General features: G+C 53.8%; 2 protein-coding genes across 8 annotated transcripts in view; one reads left to right on the top strand and one right to left on the bottom strand.

Moving 5' to 3' along the window:
• Positions 1-7,389, top strand: part of SPHK1 (sphingosine kinase 1) — a 22,598-nt gene extending 15,209 nt beyond the window's left edge. Inside the window, exons 5-8 of the mRNA XM_010579369.1 lie at positions 4,608-4,758; positions 5,073-5,167; positions 5,442-5,557; positions 6,128-7,389. Coding sequence (XP_010577671.1) covers positions 4,716-4,758; positions 5,073-5,167; positions 5,442-5,557; positions 6,128-6,911 — 1,038 coding nt within the window. The 5' untranslated portion in view covers positions 4,608-4,715 and the 3' untranslated portion in view covers positions 6,912-7,389. The remainder of the gene's footprint in view (positions 1-4,607; positions 4,759-5,072; positions 5,168-5,441; positions 5,558-6,127) is intronic.
• A 2,038-nt stretch (positions 7,390-9,427) lies between these two features.
• UBE2O (ubiquitin-conjugating enzyme E2O) overlaps positions 9,428-26,465 on the bottom strand; it is a 66,892-nt gene continuing 49,854 nt past the window's right edge. For all 7 annotated transcript variants that reach the window (XM_010579373.1, XM_010579371.1, XM_010579374.1 and 4 more), the window contains 9 exons: positions 25,495-25,649; positions 23,869-23,981; positions 22,654-22,779; positions 20,791-20,880; positions 17,752-18,409; positions 16,704-16,840; positions 15,968-16,171; positions 15,189-15,246; positions 9,428-13,524 (listed from right to left, as the gene is read on the bottom strand). In XM_010579373.1, coding sequence (XP_010577675.1) covers positions 12,761-13,524; positions 15,189-15,246; positions 15,968-16,171; positions 16,704-16,840; positions 17,752-18,409; positions 20,791-20,880; positions 22,654-22,779; positions 23,869-23,981; positions 25,495-25,649 — 2,305 coding nt within the window. In that variant the 3' untranslated portion in view covers positions 9,428-12,760. The remainder of the gene's footprint in view (positions 13,525-15,188; positions 15,247-15,967; positions 16,172-16,703; positions 16,841-17,751; positions 18,410-20,790; positions 20,881-22,653; positions 22,780-23,868; positions 23,982-25,494; positions 25,650-26,465) is intronic.

Genomic DNA, 26,465 nt, shown 5'->3' on the forward strand with positions numbered 1-26,465 from the left:
CCGAGGGCGTGGGGTCCGCCCGGTGCCGCTTGCCCGTCCCCACGCGGGACGGCTGGCCCCGAGGGGCGGCGTGGGGACGCGGCTGGCAGCTGGCGCTGCGCGGTGCTCAGGCCCCGAAGGGACGGGTCGGGGACGGACGGACGGGCGGGGTCCACATCCCCGCAGGGTCACCTCGATCGGCCCCCGCCCGCAGCCTGGGGGGGACGGGGACAGTCCCGTGCACAGCCCCGCGGCCGGGGGTGGCTTCTCCCCCCTTTTAGCCTTAAATCGAAGGGGTAGCGGGGACGTGGTGGTACCACGGAGGCCCTTTGCACAGTCCCTCCTGCCCCCCCCCCCCCCCCCCCCCATCGCTTCGGTTCGATAACTAGCAAAGCTCCAAAGGGCAGCATTAACCAAGAAAAAAAAAAGTCATCGTTGCTGATGCAGGCAGGACGGGAGCCAGGCACCGGCAGGTCCCATCCATCACTTGGGAGCAGGCGAATCCCCCCGGGACCCCCCCCAGGGCTCAGCGGGGTTCCAGGGCAGCACGGAGGGGTCCGGGTTTCAGTTCCCTCTCCCCCCTGCCCCGGGAGCTGTCACCAACTCGAAGGGAAGCGGCTGGCACAGGGGGCCAAGTCCTCCAGCTCCTGCAGTCAGGGCAGGGCAGGCTGGCATATATTTGAACATCTGAGCAGAGATTCAATTATATGCACTACTTCATTTATTTAGCTGTCCAGTCGCACTGATCAGACTTGGAAATTAAGAGGCATGCGGTTAGAGGGATCCTGTCAAATCACATTTAGCCCAGCTCTCCCTACTTGGATTTTAAAATGCAGCTTTTTTACATGACCTGCAGCTACAAAACAACTTTCTGCTACTCTTCCTAAAGAATAAAAAAAAAATCCAGTGGAAGGGGGTGAGGGCAAAACCAGTTCCTCGGCTCTATTTCCAGCCTGAACTCTGCAGCTGTAAGTCTCCAGGCGTTTTAAAACCCTCGCCCTTTTAGCAGGCCGTGCGAGGGTGCTGGGGCAGGAGCAGCTCATTGCACGGCAGGGGCCTCGGGGGAACCCGAGGAAGGAGGACGGGAGAAGGCGGTGCGGGATTTTGCAGTTATTTTTCTAGCTGAGGGCCAGCAGGATTTGCAAACCTTCTCCCTCAGTTTGGGACAGAGCTAAAAATGCCTCTCGCCACACCCTGCGCTTACACGCACCCTCACGTGTCTGTGCGGGACAGATAAGGCCGTGTCAGGAAGCTGCATGCGAGTCCGTGCGGAGCAATCCTGTCACCCCATCCCTGCGGGGTGGGGGGGGTACAGATCTGGGGAGCCACCGGCGATCCCGGCCCGGTGTCATTGCAGGTCCAGCATCCCCTGGGATAAAAGCCTTAGGGAGAGCTACGGCAGGGAGGAAGCTTCCTCCTCCTTATTTCACCCCAAGGGGAAGAAAAAAGTCCCTCAGCAATGAATAACCCCAAAGCTGGGGCTGCCCACAGTGTGCAGGGAATTGTCCCACCCTGCAGCCGGCCGGGAGGGAGCAAACCACCCCCGGGCTTGTGTCCTGGTGGGGAAATCTAGCCCCCGGCCATAGCAGGAAGCTGCCGTTGAGCTGCCATCAATGGCCACGGCGTCACGGCGTGTCGGCAGCGAGCGGGACTTGGCCCTGCCACAAGCCCCCATTTTGGGGGACCTCCTTGCCGTGCTCATCCCCTCGCTGTGCGGAGGTGATGCTCTGCAGAGAGGGGATGCAGCAGACGTGCCCCAGTCTGTCCCAGCCTCACGCCACCCAGGTCACTGGGCAGGACAGCCCTGTCCCCTACCAGCCTGGCACACTTGTTCCTTGTGCCCAGAGAGTTTCCAGAAGGATGCGGGGACACAACGGAGCAGCTGGGGCTTCTGATGGCGGAGCTGCGGCAGCGTGGTCCCTGCCTGAGCGTGGCTGGGACCAGTGTCCCATGGGGGGATGTGGGCAAAGCGGGGAGAGCAGAGTTTGTGCACTAGCAGCAGCTGGAGCCCCTTCCTCCTGCTGACTCAGTGTCTGCTCTGGTCAGCGTCTGAGGTTGAAAGCAGCCGCACTGTGCCGGGAAGTGGCTGAGCCTTGCCTGAGATGCCAGGGGCCAGCCAGTGTTGCGCAAAGGAAAGGGATTCTGCAGAAATCTGTCCCCTTTGCCAGAGCATTGCTGCTGCTGGGCTCCAGCTCTGAACCGGCACCCTCCACTTCTGCCACGGGAGCCTGCGTTGAGCGCAGTGTTGCTGGTGTCACCGGTCCCGCACCAGGATCACGTCCCCATCCCTATTCACACCCTGGTACCAGCAATCTGTCCCTTGTGATGGTATGACGGCATCCCTCTGTGTCCTGAGCAGCGTTCGCCTTTCCCCCCTCCAGCCAAGGAGCGGGTCCTCGGGGTCCCAGCCGTACCCCACTGCCCAGCAGAGGCCACGGGGCAGCAGCCACGGGTCCAGGCAGGGTTTTCAGGCAAGACCTGGCTGCAGCTCTGTGTGCACGTCAGAAACAACGTGGCTGATTAGAAACATTGTGGGTTTAAAACACTGCATTTAGGTTCTTGAAGCGTCTCGTGCTCTCCCTCTGCACCCTCCACGGCTGGGGCGGGGGGAGAAAGAGAGAGAAAAGCCCCCCATCACCTGCCTCCGGCAGCTGGGGCTTGACCATGAACCCTCTGTCCTGGGCGCTCGGCTGTGTTTGTCAATGGGATTTTAGTGCTGGTAGTGACTGGGGAAGGCTCTGGAGGGCAGGGAGTGGGGCCAGCCCAACCCTGGGGTTGCTGCCCGTTATCCCTGACCCAAGCTGGGGCAGCCTCTGCTCGCAGTGCTTCACCACCATCCCTGAGGGCAGCTGGTCCCCTCGCATCTGGCACCCACTGATAAGGGGCCAGGGAGGGTGGGGGGCAGCTGGCGGCTTCCCCCGGCCCTGGGCAGCAGCAGGGAGAGCCAGCCCAGAGCCAGCGCCCGGACCCAGGCTCAGCCCTGGCTGATGGAGCTCTCACGGGTGGACTTTTGCTGTGAACTCAGTGGCAGGTCCCAAGCAACCGGTGTGGGGACAAGGAGGTGGCCCGGAGGGTGACAAGCCTCACCAGGTTCTTCCCGGGGACAGAAAATCAACCTGATGGTGCCGAAATCAGCAGAGCTCTGTGTGCTCCCCGGGGCTGGGTTGGGCATGGAGATGGGATGCTCCAGGCATGTCTTCCCTCGGGGCAGCTCATGGGGCTCTGCCAACCCGCAGGGAAGCCCCAGCGTGGCCATGACCGGTGTGATGCCAGGTGTCACCCCAGGGAGGTAGCACACGTGGGGACCTCCATTACCCCAGGTCCCCTCTCCCTGCCTCCATCCCCAGTAGGGGTGACAGAAGGAGTTTTAGCTGTAAAAACGCTGCCCGTGTGTCAAACAGCTCGAATCAAAGCGTGCAGAGAAGGTTCGGGGGACGGGCAGCTGGTCCCAGACCTCCTGCCCCGGGTTAGAGGGGGATTCCCTGCCCTGGGGCAGTGTTGGGAAATATCTGCTTTTGTGACTCAGCTCCTGACGGAGCAGCTATTTCTGCTGAGTCAGCAGGCACAGCCCCCACGCTGTCCTGCACAGCCCACGCACCCAGGCAGGAACCCGCTATACCCCTGGGGAGTCAGATCGCAGCTTAGGAGGCCCAGAGCTGGTGGGGAACATCCCTCCCCCCAAAAAAAAACTGGCTTCACCCTGCAGGGCCGGGGCTTTCCAGAGGCAGGAGCTTGAGGCTGCCCTGCTCATTTCGGGACTCGGGGTGCCCAGGCAGAACCCAGGGGCCCTGCTCTCAAGCATGCTGCCTCCAGCTCCCCTGGGTGCCATCGGATCACTCCTCCTGGGAGGGCAGCTGCAGCCTGGGCTCACCCCGTCCCCCGATGTGGGGGGGGCTGGAAGCGGGCAGAGGGGCAGAAGGATGCAGACCCCCACCAGGCTTGTAATTACAGCCCGACTGGGGCCCTCGCGCACGAAACCTGAGCCCCGTGGGGAGCAGAGGAAGCAGAAGCGTCCGTCTGCCGGCACAGGTGTCTGTTCTGGCCCCGCTCCATCTGGGGTGAATGTGGGGAATTAGGACCTCGAGTCCCCCTGGCCCCCGTCCCCCGCGTGCCTGGCTCCCTGTGCATTGGGGGACTGAGCCATGTCATGAGTCGTGGGGTTCAGCAGGGAAAACTCACAGCTGAGGGTGTTTGGGCTTCAAACCTCTGCTTCACTTCCACTTTTCTTTCCTTGGCATGTCCGAAAATGCAGCCAGCAGCACCCTGTGGTCCTGGGATGCAGAAGGATGCTCGGTGCTGTAGAGCCCCAGCTCCACTGTGGCATCGCTGGGTTGCTGTGGGGCTCCAGCCTGGGCATAAAAAATCTCTGCTGATTGCAGGAGAGCTCAAGGTCCCTGCAGGATCCCATGTCCCCATCTCTGCCACCTCCCTTGGTTTCCCAGCAGGGTTTCTCCATCCCTGCTCACCTCCTGTTGCCTCTGGGTCAGGATGCAGCCTAAGGAGCTTATGGGGATTGGGGGCAGCTCCCCTTCCTGTGGGGCCGTGGCAAATGCTGCCCCAGCTTGGAAAGCCCTCTCTGGGCAGTGCCACGGCCCCACCACCCTGATTCCCAATCTCCCCCCCACCCAGGTGACAGCTATGGGGTGCTGCCCCGGCCCTGCCGTGCACTGGTGCTGCTGAACCCGCAGAGCGGCACCGGCCGCGCGCTCGAGGACTTCCAGGCGGTGGTGCAGCCCATGCTGGCCGAGGCTGACATTGCCACCACTGTCTTCATCACTGGTGAGTCCATGAGCGGCTCCCTCACCTCCTCCTCCTCCCTTCCTGGGATCCTACTAGGTGCTGCCACCCCGGGATGGGTTCCTCTGAGGGCCTCGTACCCCCAGCATCACTGCAGCTCTGGCTCCTGCGGGGCTGGTTTGGACAACGTGATGGGTGACTTGGTTGCACTCCATAGGGGTGACTGCCTCATCTCCTGCATCCCTAGCTGGGACCCCCGTGGGGACAGCGGGGCTGGGGTCACTGTCTGAGGGGTGGCAGCAGGCAGGACAGAGGGACAGAGGGCGACGCTTGACTCACTCCACTTTCCCCCGCAGAGAGACCCCACCATGCACATGAGAAGGTGCGGGACGAGGACCTGTCGCAGTGGGACACATTGGTGGTCATGGCCGGGGACGGGCTGCTCTATGAGGTGAGGGGCACTGTGGGGCATCCCCCCAGCCGGGCTGGGCAGAGAACTGGGAAAAGAGGGGTGCCTGGGGCGGACGCCAAGCTTTGCGACACGAAGGCAGGCAGGGAATGGCAAAGGAGAGATGGCACCTAGCTCGGATCAAAGCAGGGCAGCCGTGGCCTTGGTCCTGCCCTGGCCAGGGACACCACAAACTCTGCTCCCCCCGGGGTCTGGGCAGGGGCCACTGGGTTCCTTACCTGGTCCCGGGTGCCACAAGCTCCCTTTGTCCCCACAGGTGGTGAACGGACTCATGGAGCGGCCGGACTGGGAGGAGACCATGAAGAAGCCGCTGTGCATCCTGCCGGGGGGCTCCGGGAATGCCCTGGCCGCCTCCATCAACCACTACGCAGGGTAAGCCCCGACCCTGTGGGGGCACCCGCTGCCAGCACCGCACCGGCCAGCACACGGGGCTGCGCTGGCACCGAGGCGGGGGGGATGAGGGAAATGAAAGGCTGCACATGGCTCCAGCCCAGGGGAGGGGTGCTGGGGTGCCCAGCACAGGGATGCCCACCTGGGTCCCCACCTCCCCACAGGCTGACGCAGCACAGCCCCAGCTGGTCCCTGTGAGCATGACTGCATCCCTAGCTCCCCCCACAGTCTTTCTCCCCTCCGGGCTCTGATTCTGACACAGCTTTACTCCAAAGGAGCCACCCTGGGGCACAGCTGATCCCGCTGCAGGGCGGAGGGGAGCAGGATTGCCCTGGCCCAACAACCCCAACTCGGTTCCCTCTTTCAGGAGCTGGTTTATTCTTCCCACCCCCAGCAAACCCTCTCCCAGCAGCTGTCCCTGAGGGATGCTGTCACCCAGCTGGGATACATCCCAACCATGATAGAGGGGCAAGGGTTGCACATGGATGCTGGGACAGCAGGAGCAGCCCTGAGCTAGGTCCAGCCCAAACTCACCCTCTCCATCCCTTGCAGCAACGATCACGTCGCCAAGAAGAAGCTGCTGACAAACTGCACCTTCATCCTGTGCAAGGGGCTGCACACACAGATGGACCTGGTCTCACTGAGCACTGCCTCGGGCAAGCGCCTCTTCTCCTTCCTCGGCTTCGGCTGGGGTTTCATCTCAGATGTGGACATCGACAGCGAGAAGTACCGATGGCTGGGCAATGCCCGCTTCACCCTGGGCACACTCCAGTGCCTGGCCAAGCTGCGGGTGTACCAGGGCCGCCTCTCCTACCTGCCCGCTGTCCCCGAGCAGGGCAGCCTCCCGGCACTCAGGGACCCCCACGCGCCTGTCACCAACGGCCAGGCTGGCCGCATCCTGCCACCGGCGGGGACGGAAGCGCCTGGGGCTCTGCCCACCGACTCGCTGCTGGTGCCGCTGTGCCAGCCGGTGCCGGCGCACTGGACGGTGGTCCCTGAGGAGGAGTTTGTCTCCGTCTATGCCATCTACCAGTCCCACCTGGGCACCAACCTGCTGATGGCACCGGCGGCCCAGCTGCACGATGGTTGCATCCACCTCTTCTACCTGAAGGCCGGCATCAGCCGCGTGGCGCTGCTGAAGATCTTCCTGGCCATGGCCAGGGGGACCCACCTGGACTTGAACTGTCCCCACCTGCGCTACGTCCCCGTCCGGGCTTTCCGCCTGGAGCCACGGGCGGCCACGGGCATCATGACGGTGGACGGCGAGGTGCTGGCCTGCGAGCCCGTGCAGGGCCAGATCCACAGCCGCCTCTGCCGCGTCCTCAGCGGCTCCTGAGCTGCCAGGCTCCCCCTGCACCCTGCAGCGCTGAGCTGCCGGCACGGCCCAGCACAAGGGCGGCAGAGCCTTCCTCCCACTCAGGAACCTCCTCCTCCTTCCATAGCAATAGCTCTCAGGGGCCGTGGGTGCTCATCCCCTCGCTTGCCCCCATGCTTAGCTTTATCCCCTTCGGACAGCCACCAGCGCTGTCGCAAAAATGAGCCACGAGCCCTATCAGGTACTTGGTGCTGGCGAGATGCCAGCATGTTTTATCCCGGTACAAGGTCCTGGCCACGGGCGGCTGCGCCGGCACAGCCCCATCCCCTCCTCAGCTCAAATGCACACGGTGACATTGCTCGCACCCCTGCTGCAGAGCCAGTGCCAACCCCCAGGGATGGTCGGGACCAATATATCCAGTACAACAAATTGACTTTTTTAAGAATGTTTCTACCCAAAGCTTCCTGTAGAAGCAGAGTTTATTCTTGTGAGAAATGCAATAAATATCTAGCATTTGCAAAAAAATCCCCCTGGGTTTTAAATCTGAGCTCACGGCTGCTGTCAGGGGCAGGGCTGTGGTGCTGTCACCCCCGGCTGGGCTCACATGCAGCCCGGCCACGCGGCTGTCAGGATGGATTTAGCTCAGCACCGCGGCCCTTTGCTCCCCAGCATCCTGCCTGCGCTGCCAGACCACTGTCATCTTGGGGCCAGAACCAGCACGGAGCAATGGCCCCAGAAGATGCTCTCAGGGGAGATACCATGGAGGTAGGACATGGGGCACCCCAATTTTTGGGGTGTGCCGGTACCTCCCCGCTCAGCCTCACACCGGGGCTGATTGATTGAATCCAGGGAGCTCAGCCCCACAGCAATTCTTTGGGACAGCTTGGGGATGGTTCAGTTCCTCCGAGTGAGGGCAGGGAAAGGGTCATAGAAGAGGTTCAAGGAGGGGATTGTTGGAGCAGAGAGGTTTGGCTTTCTGCCGGGAGCAGGGGCCCTACGGGGAGCTCACACATCCCCTTTCCCAGGCAGCCCGGGGCCAGCTGGAGCCCTGCAACAGGTCCCTGCCCAGGGGCTTGCCTGGGGGGGCATTACTCAGGCTGTTTGGTATAAAACTGCAGTAATTAAACCTCATTTACAGTGCTCGAGTACAAAGCAGAAGAGTAAACAGCGGTGGCTGCCTGCATTTATTCATCTACAAACTATGCAATTAGGATTGCAGAACCAGGAAAGAAGAGCACAATTGTTCCCCCTACCCCCCACGGCTCCACTCGCTCATAGGGAGCCAAGCTCCCGCTCCAGGGCCAGCAAGGCAGGCAGCAGCTGGGAACCACCTCCCACAATAAAGTTATTTCCCCCGTGGCATTGGGCCAGGTGTAAAAACAGGCTCAGCAACGCTTCGCCGAACTCTCTGACCGCATCGAACAGCCACCGCTGCCGGAGGAGGCAGCAGGGAGAGCCCAGGGCAGGGGATGCGCTCAGAGCTCTTGGCTGACTGGGTCCAGTGAGACAGTTCACCAGAGCTGAGCCACTTGGGCTTGCAGCACCTGAAAGGCTCCCTGGAGTCTCCTCCGGGCCTCTCCCAGGGACAGCTGTATTGCTCACAGCAGCAGGTTGCTTGAGATCTCCCTTGCCCTCCCTTTCCCAGGTTCTGCTGCACAAGTCTCTTCCTTGACCCAACTGCTTCCAAAACCCATCAGCCAGCAGCCACGGGCTCTTCCAGGGCAGCCCCCGACAGCTCCCCCCACACAGCCCCTCGCTCCTGACACCCGAAGGAGGGGGCAGCAGCTGCCACACACCCCTCAAGAGGCAGATGCTTGCTGGTTTTGAACAACTCCAGCAAAGCTATTAAGTCTCAAAACATTGACATCACTGCCCATCTCCTCTGCCTGCACTGGCACCCTTTGAGCCTCTCCTTGCAGGCAGAGGGGGGGCGAGGGAGGGCAGCCACAGGGGGAAACGGCAGTGAGGTTTAACCACCTCACCAGCACCCAGGAGGTGCAAGGAGTCCCTTGGCCCCAGCAGCCTGGACATGGCTGCGTTTGCATCTCATCACACACTCACCTGTGCGCCGAGGTAAGGGCTGGGAAGGCAGTACCAGCACCCATGAGCCATCCCACTGCCAGACTGGGGGATCTGCAGAGGGTTTTGCTTCACCCCAGGGTCTGGCCCCATCTGCTGGGGCAGCTGCCAGTTGAGCCACCAGCTGTGCTGCGGCACATGCCGAGCCGCCGGGCAGCCTGCATTTACTGCGTGCCAGCAAAAAGCAGGGAAAATAAGGAAGAAAAAAAAAAAAAAGCCCGACAGATGCCCCGTGAATCAGGATTTCGGGGAGCTAGTTTATACAGACCCATGGGGGCAGCCCCTCGCTGCCAGATCTGCCTGGCTTCCTCCGGACTTGCTGCCCTCTCCGTGCTGTTGATTTCAGCCAGCGGGACCCCGTCCAGTCCAGACCCTGGCGCAGGGATGCACGCCGGAGACAGGGCAAGTGCCAAAAGCGTGGCGGGGAGGGGGGAAAAGAAAGAGACAACAGTCAGAACTACTCACAGAGGCAAAATTTAATGGCAAGTCATCTTCCCTCCTTTATTACACCTTGGTTAGCCAAACAAAAAAAATTCTGCAGGTAAAAAAAGTTTTAATGGTCACACAGCACTTTATACATATATCGTAAGCAACCAAGCATCCACATCTGCACGTGAACAACACACCTCTAAGCATGGCCTCAATAGTCAGGTCTTTTTTTTTTTTTTTTTCATTAAATACTGTACAGAATCAAGGCTACAAACTGATTTTGTAATGCTTCTTCCCCAACCCCAGCACTTAAAACAGTTACAGGCTGCTCTCATTTGTACATCACACAGTCGTGTAGCCAGTTTTAAGGCTAACAATATGCATCATGCTTTGGCTTTTTTTGTGTGTTTTTAAATTTTTTTTTAAGGTTTTAGCCTTTTAAATTTTGTTACCCTTAAATATTACATACATACACAAAAAATTACATAGCTGCAGTGTGCTCACCACCAACCTCATCACCCAGGAGCTTCACATTATCAAAAGCTTTAGAAAATTTGTAAACCTCCGTGCACGCCTCGCCTCGGTTTGGGACAGCCAGCTAGAGAGCGAGCGATGGCGGGGTAGTGGCAGCCCGGGAGTAGCATCCCCTTCCCAGAAGGCCAATACACAGCTCGTCGGTAGGAAGCCCCAGGAACCTGTGCAAAAGCTCTTGATTACGATCAGAAGAAACAAAGAGACTTCTTGGGCAAAGGGGAGGACTTGAGCAGCTCGCACCAGCAGTGCTGGCTGGCTGCCTGCCCTCCTCCCCAGGCAGTGGGCAGCCTGACCGCCTTCCCCATGAGATGACAGCTGCAGAGAGCAAAGGGTGGGCAAAGCAGGGAACCCTGGAGCTCCTCTGTCCCTCCATCCCCAGCCACAGCTCGGCGCGGCCCCAAAGGGTTTTTTCTCCCTCCCTCCCTGGCTGGTGGGGCTAAGGACAGCCACAGCCCAGCATAGGGGATAGAGGAAGTCAGCATCTGTAGACCACCAACCGCAATTTTGTCGGGTAAGAGGCTTAATCATTTGCGGAACAAGCCTCTCTGCCTGCCCTTCCCCTGCCCCGAAGCTACAGCCTCACCCCTCTGCCCCAATCGGCCCTTTATATCTTGGAGACACCCTGCTCCTTGCTCAAAGGGGATTCATTCATTTAGCACCAGCCACAGCCAGAAAGCGGCTGTGACTTACACATGCAGTTCACGCTGCCCTGCCTGTGGCTCAGAGGAGCTCTCTGCACCCCAGATGGGGGTCTGCCACACTGCCCGACCTCCTGCCTGCCAGAGCAGGGCCAGAGCTGCTCCACAGGCAATCCACCCACAGACCAGTGCCTGGAGAGCTCTGCAAGCCCAGGTCTTTGTTCACAGCTAAGCTAAGCTCTGCTTCTTCCAGAGTGCTGGGAGCAGGACATGCCCTCCAAAATGCCGGCAGTGGATGGTGACACGAGAAGGGCTTTGCATAGCCAGCCTCGTGGCTCTGGAGCATCACAGGGGCAGCTGGAAATCGCAGGCGCAGGGAGCTGGGTGAGGGGATTTTGGCCAGTGGGTGCAGACCTGGCATTTCAAGGAGCAGAAAGCACTGCACAAACATGCTGAGATTCGCCTGCTGTTCTCCATTTCAAAACGAGAAGGCCAGATCCTGGCCTGGGTGGGGGGAAGGGAGACAGCCATATTGAGCAAGAGCATAGGAGAGTTTTGTCTCCATCCTTAGTTCTGGCAGAGCCAACTGCTCAGCCCAACTCCTCCCTGGGAAGCCTGGCACCACTGGCTCCCTGTGCTGGCTGGAAGGACCAACGGACTCTCCCTGACAGACTGTGCTCCACATGGATGCTAAGAGGGTGCTTCTCCAATGCGTAAACATTGGGCAAATGCAATAGTGCTGGAGTGCGATCTCCCAGCTCCAGAAGTGCAAGTGCATGCGTGCACACAGAAAAAGAGGCTTCAGGAAGGTGTCTTGACCAGGAGACTCTGGCAAGTCACTGCTTCAAAGTGCTCACGGTCACCAGCTCAGACAGCTCTCTTGCTGCTGAAACACAGGCTGATCCCGCCAGCCATTTCCCAAAGTGGCACGGCAGTGCTGCAGTTGAGATTAGGGATAGCATGTGCTGTGCCCACAACGCTGCCGGCCACAGTGGACCCAGGCCACCATGGGAAACAGCTGGCAAGGGAAGGAATTGATAACAGTCCGCATCAGTGTCTGACATGCTCCAGTTGCTGGCTGAGTAACAGCACAGGAATGGTCACAAACTGCTGCTGCTACAACAGGACTTTGTCATGACACAACAGCTCCTTTCCCTTGGGTACCCTGGCTCAAACAGCTCCGAAAAACCCATCTACAGCTGAACGACGGAGAAGCAGCACCCATGCCAGGTTCACCATCCAGACTAGCTGCTAGATCTACAATATGCCCCAAGATCACTCGCTGCCGCCTGCCCAGGCGAGGACGAGATCCAGGGGTAGATGTAGTGCTGTGTGACAGCCAGGATGGCTTGGAACAAAAGATGCAGATACCTAAGTAATAAGGGCAGAACCCTGAATCCCATGTATTTCTAGAAGACAGGCATGCATGGTGGGGAAAGGGAAGTTTGCCTTACCCTGGAGAAAAAGAAGTGGGGATGGCTAGAATTGCTTCCAGAAGACTGACCAGAAGCTACAGAACTGGATGGAAACCCTGCAGCACTACCAGGGCAGCACAAGTGCTAGCGCAGAGCTCTGGTTTTGCCTACCAAGTCCTGATCGGAAGAAACTCATAGCTATCGGTGAACAACTAAGACTAGAGCAACTCCATATGGTGTAGACAACTTCAATGCAAACACAATCCAATGTCTAAGTACATATAAGCTGGGGTAGACTTCATAAAACCCATGGTAACGCAGAGAAAAATGAAAGACTGGGAGGGCATTGCCCTTCACTTCCAGATACTACAATGACTTCTCCTGGCTTGAGCCCCAGCAGAACAAACTGCTGGGTGCAGTGCTGGGTGGGAAGAGTCCTTGTGTGGAAAGGTGCCCCAAGATGAAAGTGCAGAGGGAACGTGGCTGCAAGACTGCTTCTGTGCAGGTCTCAAATCTTACCATTGCAGGGTCAAACTCGCAAGAGGAGCACGTACATGGGACAGGGGGAAGGAAGAAGGGCTGGGGGCAAAGAGTTATTCATGCTTAGACAACCTTTCCTCGGAGGAGCAATCAAGCCTACCACCTTCTTTGGAACAAACCAAGCTGAGGAAGAAAAGCTGGAAGGAGAAGCCAGTTTACTGGTAACAGCGCTTGCCAATTTCCTTTCTGCTGCTTTCCCTTCTCCCCTGCACCTGCCTGTCCCTAACCTGATGGTTTATTTGTCCTCTGTCCACTCTGGGATATTGGCCCCTGCTAAGGCAGCCCGGTACTGCTGCAAGACACCGCGGATGCTTTTAATGAACCCCTTGGACAAAGGGAAGAGGGGGAACCCAATATCAGGGTAACCGCTCTTCTCCGGAAGGAAACTCCTGTAGCTCTTTCTCCTTTTCTTTGGTTTCACACTAGGCTGCAAGGCAGAGTCCTGGGCAGCCTTCCCCTCGTCCGTTCGGTCTCTGGCCAGGTCTACCCCCCTGGCTTGGCCTGTGCTCTCCGAGTCTGAGTACTGTTGGAGATCACCAGCATTAGGCGTCGAGGTCGTGAACTCCGACTCGTCCAGCTCCTCTTTCCCGTCGAGTGCGGAGTCGGAAAGTTCGGCGGCAGCCCCCTGCTCTGAGCTGCTGCCGTACTCCCCCAGCGACCCCGCATTGTCTCCTGGGCTCTCGGCCAGGGTGCCGCAGGCAGAGTGAAGGGAGGCAGAATCTGCCCCATTGGCCTGTTCGTGGCTCCGCTCCACCAGCTCATTTGTCTCCAGCCAGGATTCGATGCGGGACACCAGGCGCCAGCCATTGCAGCGAAAATGTTCACGGATTTCGTGTTCAAAGACTTCCACTGGCCTGCGCAGCAGCTGCATCATGGACTGCACCACTCGGATCAGGGTCATCTCATTGTAGCAGCGACTGTTCTCATAGCCCTCCTGGAGGCCCCGGTCGCTGTCAAAGCCCGCCTCGTTGTAGTAGGGCTCATTCACTAGGATGAGACCTGCCAAGAGAAGGGGAGACCAAGGGGTTAAGGGAGGAACTTTACTGTGAATTGCCAAACAAGGCAGACACTGCTGGGCCCTGATTTCTGCCAAGGTGGTTGAGATTCAAGGGTCATAGCATCACACCAGCTTCACCTGCAGCCACACTGATGCAGGCAGCCTGAGGCCAGCAGCAGGCAGCACAGGGAAGGGACTGCAGGAGAACACATTGCATGGAAGCCATGCTTTGACTTCAAGAAGGTAGCAGAGGCCAGGGTGGACCCACCAGGAACCTGCAAGATGCAATGGACCGGTATCGCAAGGGGAGCACTTGTGTGAATGAGTCTGTGGCCTTTTGCTAGTGCAGTGGGGATCTCAGATGCTGCCAAGTGTGGCATTCAAGATCCTTGGCTGGCAAGAATAGTCTTCCACGAGTGCAATGCAGAAGGCACACAACAGCAGAGGAGGTCAAAAGGGCAGAAGGAGAAAGGTTTCACAGTTCCTTTCCCTTCCCTTCCCTCGTAGCAAAAAACCCACAAACACACTCAAAGCTTTTTTTTCTTAATTAGTTTTTTTTCCTCCTCCTCTTAATCAGAACAAAGGCCAATCTTCAGTAACAGGCTTTGAGCTGGCCAGGTCCTATCCTGTCCTGCATAGTCCCATCAAACAGTGCAGTTCTAAGACAGTGAATACTGTGGCAAGACACCCATACCAAGCTTTCTCCTGCTTGCTTCTGGTCTAATGTAATTACATGTATGTAGCAATGGCACCAATACTGCCAGGCTGCTGGCAGCCTGCCACAAACTGCATTAGAGCTGGTGGAGGTGAGATCATGAGTTTCTCAAAGCCCCGGCAGTAAGAAGGGGAGAGGAGATCTTTCACTAGCACCAAGTTGCTCCAGTAAAACATTTAGTATTTCATTTTCTAAATTTGGATCCTCAGCTTTGTAAATGAGAAAAGGCTTTTCTCATGGTGTCGCTCCTCCACAGGAGGATACAGGTGGACTGTGAGACTTTCAGAGGAGCAGGAATTGCCTGCTGACTCGAGGCAGGAGCCTTTGCTCTGTGTCAAAGGTTTCTCAAGTCACATGCCTGGGCTCCCCACACAGAAAGTTGGCCTTGAGGAAGAGATTTGATTTAGTCCGTCTGCTCCCAAACTAGATATGGCAGGGCAAAGCCCTATGGCAGGAAGCCCTGGGGCTGGTCTAGACACACCCCTGATTATTCTCTGCTTCGGAAGGAGCATAAACACCATCATCATGTGCAAAAACATGCCCAGTGTAGGATGGGTGGGTGACTCAGTGGGGATAAAACACAGTCCTGCAAATGAAGCCCAGTTTAGCAACTTCAACTAACTTTGGTAGCTGGCTGAGGACACAGTAGTTCACCTTCCTCAGCTCAGAATAACAAGCAAAAACAGCTCTGTGCTTAGCTGCCGCAGTGAGACGGAAAGCATTGTATCAGAGACCTGGGATGCAGCCAAAAATCAAGGCATGAGAAAAGCTTGCACCTGCTTCAACTGCTGAACTGGAGAGATAAGGACACTGCTTTGTCCAGCAAGGTGAGAGCAAAAGGCAGCACTAACTCAACTGGCACGGCAGATCCCAATTGTGTGCCCCCCCCAAGCCTGCATCGCCTCCTCGCTCTGCATTTTCCTGTCCCACAGACTCTGCAGGAGCATTTACCTTGGATGGAGATGAGTACTTGAAGGAGGCTGGATTTACTGGTCCACCTTTCTGTCCCCTGAAATGCACATACAAATGTGTTAAAGGGCTGAAGCACCATCAGTTTGCTCTGTGATAACTGTTAGGTGAAGGAAGGCCCCAGTTTCTCTTCATTCCTATCACTAAGGTCCTGTGGCTTACAGCAGGAACAAGGACTGACTCAATAAGCGCTCGATGTGCCAGCGTCCCATTGTACCAACCCATCTGTCCATTATTTTTTGACAGCATTGCACCCCATCAGGCCAGTTCTGCCTGGAACAGTGTAACCCTACACACCAGACACCAGTTGCAACCTCTCCCCAGCTGCCCTTTCCACCTACCTGCCCAAAACACAGCACTTTCCCTGGCTCTGTTTATTCCAAATCTCCAGCTAGACTTTGTGCCACACTACAAGATTTGACTGCAGTGTGAGAGACAGGCATCCAAACCATGGGAGAACACTCCATGCTGATGTTGCATCTCTGCTCTGTCCAACTGTGACACAGCCCAGCTGGTCTTACCACAGGCTTCTTATCAAGGAAGGACAGACAAGAGCCAAATACAATCCCAGAAGAAACCAACTACAGCAGTTACCTGCTCCAGACATCTAAAACAGAGCCCAAAGCCCAAGCCACCCACAGCTCAAGCACCACCTGAGCCCAGAAGTCACCCACAACTCTTGGCTTGGTAGGAAGCAGCTTGTTCCAAAAGCAGCCTGGCACAACCACTGCTCCCCATGGATGGGTGGATGAAAGCATTACCTTGCCTATCCATGTTCCCAGGAGGCTGACACACACTTTGCCGTTGTCGTACAGGTTGGGATTCAGTCTCCCACTGCACTGGGAGAGGTAGCGGAAGAGAGGTGGGACAGCAGGGTAGATGTTGGGGAGCTGGATATCAAAGAGAAAGAGGCCATCTTCATACGGTGTGCGTGTGGGCCCTTTTATAAGTGCTGAGAAGAGATCCTGTGGAGAAAGGCAATATAAGCCAGGCACTGTGAAACCTTGGCAGGATTGTATTTACATAGAGGGAAAGAGGGGATGTGATTAACTCAGCCCTTGCAAGAGTCAGCTCAAGCAACACACCTCAGGGCACCTTTCCCCTAGAAGCTGCACTTCTACTATAGCCTGACAGCAGAGCGAGCCTTCGGATCTGAAGCAGGGCTTCAAGGACAGCCAGCAATCCCCAAGCTGCTCACTAGTTACACCAGCCCCTTGCTGGCTGCCCACCTGCCTTTCCTGCTCAGCAGGACAGGCAGCCCAGTGCGCAAAGCACCCAAAATAGGCTTCCTGCGATGAAGAACTCCCCGTTGTCTGCCACTCTGACTTGGGGAATGCAAAAGCAGCCGTTTAGAGTAATTACAGCTGTATTTCACATGCTGCACACATTCCTGCAGCTCTAATGCAAAGGATTAAGGCTGAGCAGGGAATTCCAAAGAAAGCAATCCGGATGCTGACCCCAGCACTAACACACAGGCATTTGAGAGCAGGCACTTGCCATTCGATCCTCGAAGGTTTTAACCATGATGCCATCAGGCAGGGAGGTGGCCAGGAGAGCCATCTCTTTCCGCACAGTGCTAAAGAACTTCTTTGCTTCCGGGGGCTGGAACTCCATTTTCTTGAAGGCATGGGTATCTGCGGAGCAAGGAAGAGAACAGGATTAAAGCATGCCTTTGGAAACTGCCACAGGTTCCTTGTGAAGGCAAATCTATCCATGTGTTAAATGTATCATCAGGAAGACTTCACTTGCTTTGGTGCTGAGCCAGGAGGCAGCCTAGCGATTATTTGGTTTTTCCCATACTGTACAGCAGCCACAGCCTGCACCCCCTGTTCTCATGGTGCCACACAACACTGTCCCTGTGCCTCAACAAGGAGCCCTGTCCCACAGCCGGGACAACTGGAAAGCGATGACCCTTCCTCTGCAAAACCTAAGCATAGCTCCCCATTTTTATTTATATACACCTGCAGGTTCAGAACAGTTTGGCCACCTTTCCTTCTCAGGTCTGTCCCAGCCGGCTAGATTGCTGAGCATCTTGGGCTCTGTTGTCACCAATGTTCCACACAACCAGATGTTCTTTTTTATTTTTGGCTGATTAACATTGGCACAAGTGAACAAGGACACTCACCCACCAAGGACACCCAGCCCAAGAACACCAGCTGTTCCTGCCCTGCTCCTCAACTAATTCATCCTTGAAAAAAGCCTGAACAAACCCTGCAGCTTTCAAGAAAGTATCTGTAATGGAAACCAACTGATCGCCACAGCCCTCCAACATGGAAAAAAGGGAAGCCCACTTCTGTGGCTTGAGAAGTTACAGTAGTGCCTAGAGATACCATCTGAAAGCCAGGTTTAGGTCCCAGAACAGATTGTGCTACAGAATTTGTCTTAATTTCTCCTCCTCAGTTAATGAGCTGTGAAAAGCACTAGGAAGAAGAGAGGATACCGAATCCAAAAGGCCTTAGAAGCAAATGTTTTGGAGAAGGAGAAACACTGCAGGACAGCAATGAAGGACAGAGTACCCCACACTGGCCTGACCTGACACACTCACCTGGAGCATACTCCAACACAGAGAAGACTTCTCCCTTGGCACTGGTGAAGGTGACTCCAGGCTTGCCTCCACTCTGCTGGCAGAGCACTGGTGTCTCACTGGGCCACTCTGACCTCACTGGTGTCTGTGCTTCTGCTTTTTCTTCTTTCTTCTCCGTCTCCACCATGGCTTCCATCTTTTCCTCCTCTGCGATAGCCACATTATCCAAGGTCTTCTTTAGATTTTCCTGCAGCTTTTTAATATCATCCAAGAACTTCTTCTCCCGAGTGGGTTTTTCCAGCTCCACAGTTGGGGAGGTGGGAGAGCCAGTCAGCAGCTGCTCCACAGTCATATTTTTCAGGCTTTCCAAGATCTTGATGGCCTCCTTTAGTTCCCGGAAGCTCTTTGGGGCTCCGTCCTTGCCAGCTTTCTCTGCAGCAAGATCTGCAACTGCCATAGCCACAGCTCCCTGGACTTGTTCCTCTACTTTTTTCACCTCCTCTGCTGCCGGCTCCTCAGGCTCTAACTCCTCAATTTTTGGGTGGTCGTCTTCCATGAGGCCATTGTCTGTCTCCCAGCTGTCGCTTTCATCCTCCCACTCAGAGGATGCCCCGCTGGTGCTGCCGTCAACAGAATCGTAGTCCGACTCCTCAATTTCTGATTCAATATTGTATAAGTGCTAAAGGAGAGCAGAGTTACAAAAGACAGCAGAGTAGTTAGGTTAAAGCACAGAGTTTTAGCTGTTTTTTCAACACAGGCAAGTCAGTTCTCGCCATGAAAAGGGAACTCCCAGCTAGAATTTGTTGGGCTGTTTCAACCCCTTCCACCTATACCAGGGGGACTGTGTCTGATCTGAGTAACATGCTCATCATGACCAGCACAGATTATGAATCAGCATAGCCCCATCCTCCACCTTTCAAAGTAGAGCACTGGGGAAAAACTAGGGCAAGTTCTAGGTGGGCTGCAGCCATCCCAGTAGCTGAAATCCAGCCATCAAGGAGAGCACCAAACAGCTACTTGGATGCTCCAAGGTTTCTGAATGCAGAGCTAGTTCAGAAGGTATTGGGTATTGTGCATGGAGTTAGTATTTCTAGTCCTGCTTCTGCACCAGCAAATGTGTTGGCACAGAGCCTTGGTTTGGCTGCCTCCACACTCTGTCCTTCCACAGAGACAATGCTGGAACCAGGAAAACATTCCCATACCAGCTTTCTTCTTCTGTGGCACACACTACTTGCTGTCAGAGCCCTGCTACGCTGCTTTAGCTGTTGTATGTCACTACTGCTTAAAATTCAGCTGGGACAATGAAGCCTAACCCAAGTTGCTGAATAAGCTCTTACATAAAACATTCTCTTCCCCCTTCACTGCTGGAAGCTGAACCTATCCACAACTCCATCTAGCCTCACCTCTCATAATCACGCTTTTGCACATGCTATGTCTCTCACGAGGTCCCCCTGCAGAGGCTTACAGACATACTCCAGCTACTAGCACCAGCATAGAAGCAGGGGAACAAGAACAACTTTATAGGGCTGTGTTAGGAGTTACAAGATGGAGCATTTTATCCACAGGCTTCTGATACTTGAATGACAGCCCAAGAATCCTCTTAATCTTGCAAGATATGACCCCAGAGGCTAAAGCGCATGGACACTCAGTCATCTTGTCAAAGCCTTGAACTGAACCAGCACTGTTTAGCCAGTCCTGTGCCACTCAGAAACAGGCAGCCAGCAGAGGTTAGCTGGGTTCAACAGAAGTGACTGCAGGCAGGGAACGCCATCAAAACTCCCTGCCCTCAAAGCTAATCCAAATCTGAGTCGGAAAGTTAATTAGCCAGTTATGCCATCTTTATTTTTAGAGCTGAGAAAAAGCACCCAGACAGCTCGTCTCTGGGCACATGGACAGGCATTGATAAATCATGGTTTTACCAACTGATAATTCACGCTCCTGACATTTCCCTAACTCCCATAATTATGCAGACGAGCAGAATCGAAGGGACTGGCGTGACACAGCAGGAGCTGCTGCAGAGCCCCAGCACCGCAGTGTGAGAACAACCCTTTGTGGAGCGCACATCAGACCTCCGATTGTGTCTGTGATCCAAGCACATGTGACAACAGGGGGAAGGGAGAGACAGCAGCCTGCTTTGTAATGCTCTAGTCCACTGCCATAGTGCAGGCATTGACTATTCTACTGTAATTAATGCAGAGCTGCTTGGTTTAAAAAGAAATCTTGATCGAGTACTTTCCACTTGCAAACGCATCTCTGCAGCAGAGGCAGTGGTGTTCTCTGCCACAGTGATGGAGATGGGACCCTATAGAAGCAGGTCTTCTCTTTAGGCTGCCTTAATTTGAGGCAACAAGAGACATGGGATGAAACTGTATGTGGAGTAGTGAATAAGATAACACAGTAAAACAAAAACCTTAGAACAACACAGAAGACAAATCAATGGGGTAAAGTGGATTAGTGTAGCTATACCTGTATTTTTAAGTTTGCATTCAACTCCTTTCCCTTCCCACCCTGGGAAGAGATTTGGTTCTGATCCCTAGGTTAGCTAAGGTCACAACTTATGGCTCTAGCCCAGCTCCTGGAGGAGCTTCTTTAGCCAAAGAAAGCACTACAGTGCCATTTAACAAGACAGAACAAGCAATTGTCTTTCAGCAGTGTCTTAGTTGGGCAACACAGTGAACCTGGGCTCAAGTCAGAACTGATAAACCCCAAGCTCTGCAAACCCCTCTGCAAAGCAGCAGGTGCTGAAGGCCAGGAGCCAGGCTGTGGTCAGAGCTGTGAACATTCAGTGCAGCATGTGAAGGGATCAACAGTCTGCCCATACTTCCGTATCCTCTATATTCAAGGAGCAGTGATGACCAGTTAGTTGCCCGGTCCTCCTGATAAAGGAAGGATTTTCTTGTGCTAACAGAATTGGGAAGCCACCCTATCGTATGGGAAAGCAGCAATAAATAGAGCAAGATTCCCTTACTCAGTGAATCTCTCTGCACCCAGCATTTAAAACCAAAACTTGTCACTCAGCTAAGAATTACAGGGATATCACAAGCTGGAACAGGACCTCACCTGTGGTAGAATGATAGTCTTGGAGTTATCAGCCCATACCACTTCCACTTTACTGCTGACATCCACACGAGCCACCTGTCCAACTGAAGGCTGTGGAAACAAGAATAGTTTGTCAGTCCCTTTTCTTTCCCAGGCATTTCAGTGCACAGCCAGGAAGGTTTTGAGAAACAGATGCTCCCCAGTTGGAGACCACCTAAAGCAAAGGTTGCAGGCTGCCACAGAGGGGACAGGAGTCCTGGGGTTCCACACCAAGGTGGAGAAGATAGGGTTTCCATGAGAAAACCCACACCGCTGCCATAGAAGTGGGGAAAACTCCCCCACCAAGGAGAAGAGGACCAGGAGGGCTGGGGTCTGGCAGCAGATCCTGACTTCTGATCAGGACCAGGGCCATCACAAAGCTGTGGCCTTTCCGCAGGCAGCACTGCTGGGGTTGTGCCAGTGAGGGGACAGGACCTTGCCCTGAATGGGGCTGCCCTCTAGTGGGGTGCCAGCTGCCAGCCCCTGCGCTCCGACACCCAGCATCAGGGGCACACAGCACGTTCTCCCAGCAGAGAGGGTGCAGGCGTGAACAGACAAGTCACAGTTGGCACAGGGTGTGCACAGTAAGTAGTATCTTGCACTGGAAGAAGGTTATTTAGGTCAGCTGAGCAAGCTCAGACGTGTTTCATGCTGCTGAAACTAGAACCACAAGAAGAGCCACACTATACCTTTTAACCCTTTTTTAGGGCAGAAGTCTCAAAACCTGGATGTCTTCCCTGCACAGTAAGGAAGCCTGTTTCCTAGCAAAGAGTGTATCCTCTACAATATAAATTGTTCCCTTTTCCTCCCCAGGAGATCAATCAGCTCAACAGAATTAACATGTACATAACTCAGATGAAAACCAGAACCCCAGTCTTCTGTTGCCGAGCTGTCGTGGTTTAACCCCAGCCAGCAACTAAGCACCACACAGCCGCTCACTCACTCTGCCCCCCCCCCCGCAGTGGGATGGGGGAGAAAATCAGTAAAAGTAGTAAAACTTGTGGGTTGAGATAAGAACAGTTTACTAGAACAGAAAAGAAGAAACTAATAATGATAATAAAATGACAACAGTAGTAATAAAAGAATTGGAATGTACAAATGATGCACAGTGCAATTGCTCACCACCCACCGATCGACACCCAGTTAGTCCCCGAGCAAACAATCCCCCGCCCCCACTCCCCCCAGTTCCTATACTGGATGTGACATCACATGGTATGGAATACCCCGTTGGCCAGTTTGGGTCAGCTGCCCTGGCTCTGTCCTGTGCCAACTTCTTGTGCCCCTCCAGCTTTCTCACTGACTGGGCTTGAGAAGCTGAAAAATCCTTGACTTTAGACTAAACACTACTTAGCAACAACTGAAAACATCAGTGTTATCAACATTCTTGGCATACTGAACTCAAAACATAGCACCTTACCAGCTACTAGGAAGACAATTAACTCTATCCCAGCTGAAACCAGGACACAAGCGATATTGGTTTCACAACAAATCCACCTTCGCTCTTGCTCAGGAGCCCACAGAATATCCTCATATTAGAAGTTACTCTGAAATCCTGAGCAAGATTTTTATCAAAAACCCTCAGGCATATGTTAAATTCTTGTATCAACTTTGTTCTTGCTCTGCTATAGAATCTGTCACCAAGGTCAAAGGATTTCAAGGTTATACCTCCACCAGACTTAGAGATTTGATATATTACTCATGACAGCAGGGGACACTGATACAAAACTAGGAAGCTAGGGAGTTTAGGATGCCTGTGTGGGGCCTAAGGCCCTGCTTTTGAGTCTTTCAAGTGTCTCCACTAATACCTGGTGACAATGTGGTCACATAACTGCGCCCAGAACCTACCTCATCTTCCTTAGCTGTGGCTCCATCTGAGTTGCCAATGCGAATCACAATGTCAGTAGTGCGGAAGCGAAAGTCTGGATGATCAGCAATATCATACACACTCACATCCTCCTCCTCCCCAATCAGCTGCATCGGAGACAGAATGCAAACATGTCAGCCCCAGGATGCTGCACTGACCTTCAGAGCACATCTTCAACACTTGAAAGTACTTTGTGTTATATTTTGTCAATTTTTAGTTGCTCCAACAGCCTGCAAGGAGCTGCTAATGGCCCTTCTTGTCACCTCATCCTGTAGCACATCAATGAAAGCACAACAATGAAAGGAAGGAGATATTCTGTCTCATCTGCTTACCGTCACCTTTACTTCAGGTTCCATGTCAATATGATCATGAGACATGCAAGAGCAACATTCTATTTCCTTCTGAGCAACCAGATTTCTCAAAGCAGTTCACTGGGGCCCAAAGGGTTAGAGTTTATTTTTGAAACAATCCAAGGCAACAGGAAGTGTCTGACAAAAAACTTGTCAGTTAATAGGAGACATCTTTCCTTTGATTTCTCCTGGAGGAAGAGAGCTAGGAGCCCACAAATAATGAGAAATAGATAAAACAGAGCACAATCTCAGGCCAGACTGATGTAAAGGGCCCTGCTCAGTTACAACAATGTGGTCTCCCATCCTAAGGCAGAAAGCAGTACACCAGATTTGTGTGGTTTGAGTCCCCCTCTCATCTCCAACTAGACTGTAGTCTATCAAGACTCTGCATAATACAGCATTCCTATAAGACCCAAGAAAAAGGTCTTAGGCTGACTATAGGCAATAGTGCCTGGCAGAGGCAAGCAGGACAACATGCAATAGATTGATTCTCTTTCCATGAACTAACAAAGACATGGGAAGGAAAAATTCTTATAGTCAACTCAAGAAATCAACTGTCTGTGACAACTTCAGCAAAAACCTTCATCCTTACCAGAGCCTGATGTTGACTATGGGATGTAAAACCTCTGCTTGGTCTTCGCTGCCTTGCGGGCATCTACAAATATGAAGTGACACCACCTCTAGCTAAGCCTCCCAGGCCCAAAAGCACATTGCTGTTCCCATCCCCAAGGACAAACTCCACTGCAGAGCTGACTCCTAGGCTTATCTGTGTTTGTGTGAAGCTTGTGCTGTTTTGTGGCTGTTTTCTCTTAGCTGGTTCCAACAGGCACTGGCTCCTGCACTTACCTCCACATCATCTCCACTGGATTTCAACTTGAACCACTTCACCACACAGGTACGGCCAATATGGTCACCAGACTGCACAACTCCATATAAACCCGGATCCTGGGAGCTCTGAGCTTTTGGGTCACAATGGTAGGGAAGAAAATAGACAAGTTAGGTGGAGGAGCACAGACTTTGCACAGCAACTGAGGCTGTCAGCTCCCAAGCTCTCACAGCTGAAACCTTCCATTTGTGAATGGCTTGAGGAATATCAGTTCTTCCTATACGGTTAAAATTGTACTCGGCTAATGAGTGGCATTATAATGGGGCATGGAGTGATGATAAAGTAAGATTATGTTGCATTGGACTGGGTGAACACATTCACTTTGGGACCACTTTCAAGCTCTATCACCAAGAGAAAACATGTTGTCACCTTAGTGCTCTGCTCTCCAAATTAGCTCTGCACCAAGACTGTCCAAGGGTTTCTGGACAGGCTGGTCAAGAGCTACCTAAGAGCAGCCCTGGCTGCCAAGCTCTTCATCTAGAAATGTGCCACCCACAACAGTTTTGCTCCTCTGGAAAAATGGACTGGATAACAAAGGCAGAAGGCAGGCAGGATGCAGACAGGCATACATGTGTGTATACGTACATCGGGGATCCAATGGCATCAAAGCTGGACCTGGACCACCTCTCTAGGCCTGGGCTGTTATCCAGCACACTGGTATCCAGATATCTTTCAGATTTATCTGACTGACAGGGATCCACCTCCTGGCATCCTTAGCAGGGGGATGCAAGGAACTGCAGGCTTCTCAGACTGCTTGGAGAGTATGTTTGACAGAGGAATACAGATTCCCAGAGGCCAAACTAGAATGGTAGAGCTGGAGCTGATGGATAACTTTAGTTTCTGCAAACTATGCCTAACTAGACCAGTCAGACTATTACTCATCAGAAATGGCCATGCAAAACTGTCTTTTTTTTGCTAAGCCAGCTTTCCCTCTTCCCAACCTGACAATACCTTGTGCTCCCCACTGCTGAGGGCCTACCCCTCCTAGAAAAGAAGGGGACCTGAGAGCCAGATGGTGTGCCATCAATATTTCATATCCAAAAGCTCTAAGTCTCCTCGAACTCGTACCGTGACCCTCACTAGAGTCACCAATTGGTTTGGTGAAGAAAAGGGATGCAAGAAGATGCCTCTGGATCCCAAAACCCTCCAAAAAAAAAAAATGGAGGGTCATGACAGACAAGCGATACAGAGAAAGCAGCCTGAGGTGAGCTGTTAACTTCTCCCCTCATTCTGCGAGAGCACTCAGAGCTCTTTCTGATTGCACTTTCAAGGAGAAGGTGGGCCGCCTATACTCTACAGAAATACTGAGAATCCTTGCTTTACTCCTCGACATTTATTCCTTCCACACCTTGCCTGTTGTCATAGTTCAACTTTGGTATTTAAAGAATGGTTCTCTGCTGGCATTCATGTTAAGTCAGCTGAATCGCTGTCTCTTGTTAGGCTCTTGTGCCTACCTCAAGCGAGTATTACTTAACAGCTACCATAAAAAGGGCTACAATGTACATTAGGAGATCCAGAATGAAGAATACTCTGCAATTAAGAGCATGTTTGTTCCCTGAGGAGACCACTGTTTTGACACCCAATACCTCTTTTGTCCACCACAAAATCCCCAGGGCAGAACTCGTTGTTGTCCAGATGATGGACTGGAATCAACTCATTGGAGCGAATGTTTGTCTCCACAGTGCCATCCTGCCACATCACATCAGCTGAAGTCATGGTGGTCACCACTTCTACAGCAACCCTGGGAACACAGAAAGGCAGAATGAGTTACCAGAGGGAACATGCATGAGCACAACCAGAACATGATGCTGCAAACATCAGGAATCGAGATGGATCTCAGCAACACAAAGGTACACATATCAGCAGGCTGGGAAGCAAGTCAGGAAACCCCATCTAGTCCCAGTGGAAGCAGCTACACAGCAGGCTTTGCTTTGACGGGTTCTCAATCACTGCAGATGTTACATTGCTACAAGTCTATATTGCAGGAGGACTTACTTTCCAGGGAGCTGATGCTGAGCTCACTTTTATTCCTACTGGAGCAAATTAACATCTACCAGCACCCACTTTCTACCCCTGGCAGAGGCACGACAGGAACTTCAAATACTTTGAAACTTAAGATCTTCTCCACTGAAGCACCTTCTAGCCTGGCAGCTCTGAGGAGTCTTTGAAGCTAGGAGCATGGGACTGGAAAGGAAAGATAAAGCAGCATCCATCTCAGCCCTTCCAGAAAGAAGAAGAAAAAAAAAAAAGAGGCAACACATTGAATGTGGGTAAAGCAAAAGGATTTTGTTTAAAGGAGACAAGTCTCCTTCCCAGCTGTTCAAACACATACATGTGTGTCTCTGCAGCTCAGAAATGAAACCCAAACATGCAACAATGGACCACATGCTGGTACTCTGCTGTGGGGCTTGACAGAGTTGCTTGAAGAGGCAAGTTGCTTGGGGGCAGGAGGAACAGAGCTGCAGTCTAGCTGGACAGGCTCTTCTAATGAGCCCTCCACCATTTTCATGTCTCCTACAGCACAGAACAAATTGAATCCCATGCTGATTTTAAATTT

The sequence above is a fragment of the Haliaeetus leucocephalus genome, unplaced genomic scaffold, assembly GCF_000737465.1.
Source record: "Haliaeetus leucocephalus isolate CR32 unplaced genomic scaffold, Haliaeetus_leucocephalus-4.0 Scaffold657, whole genome shotgun sequence".
Taxonomy (NCBI): Eukaryota; Metazoa; Chordata; class Aves; order Accipitriformes; family Accipitridae; genus Haliaeetus; species Haliaeetus leucocephalus.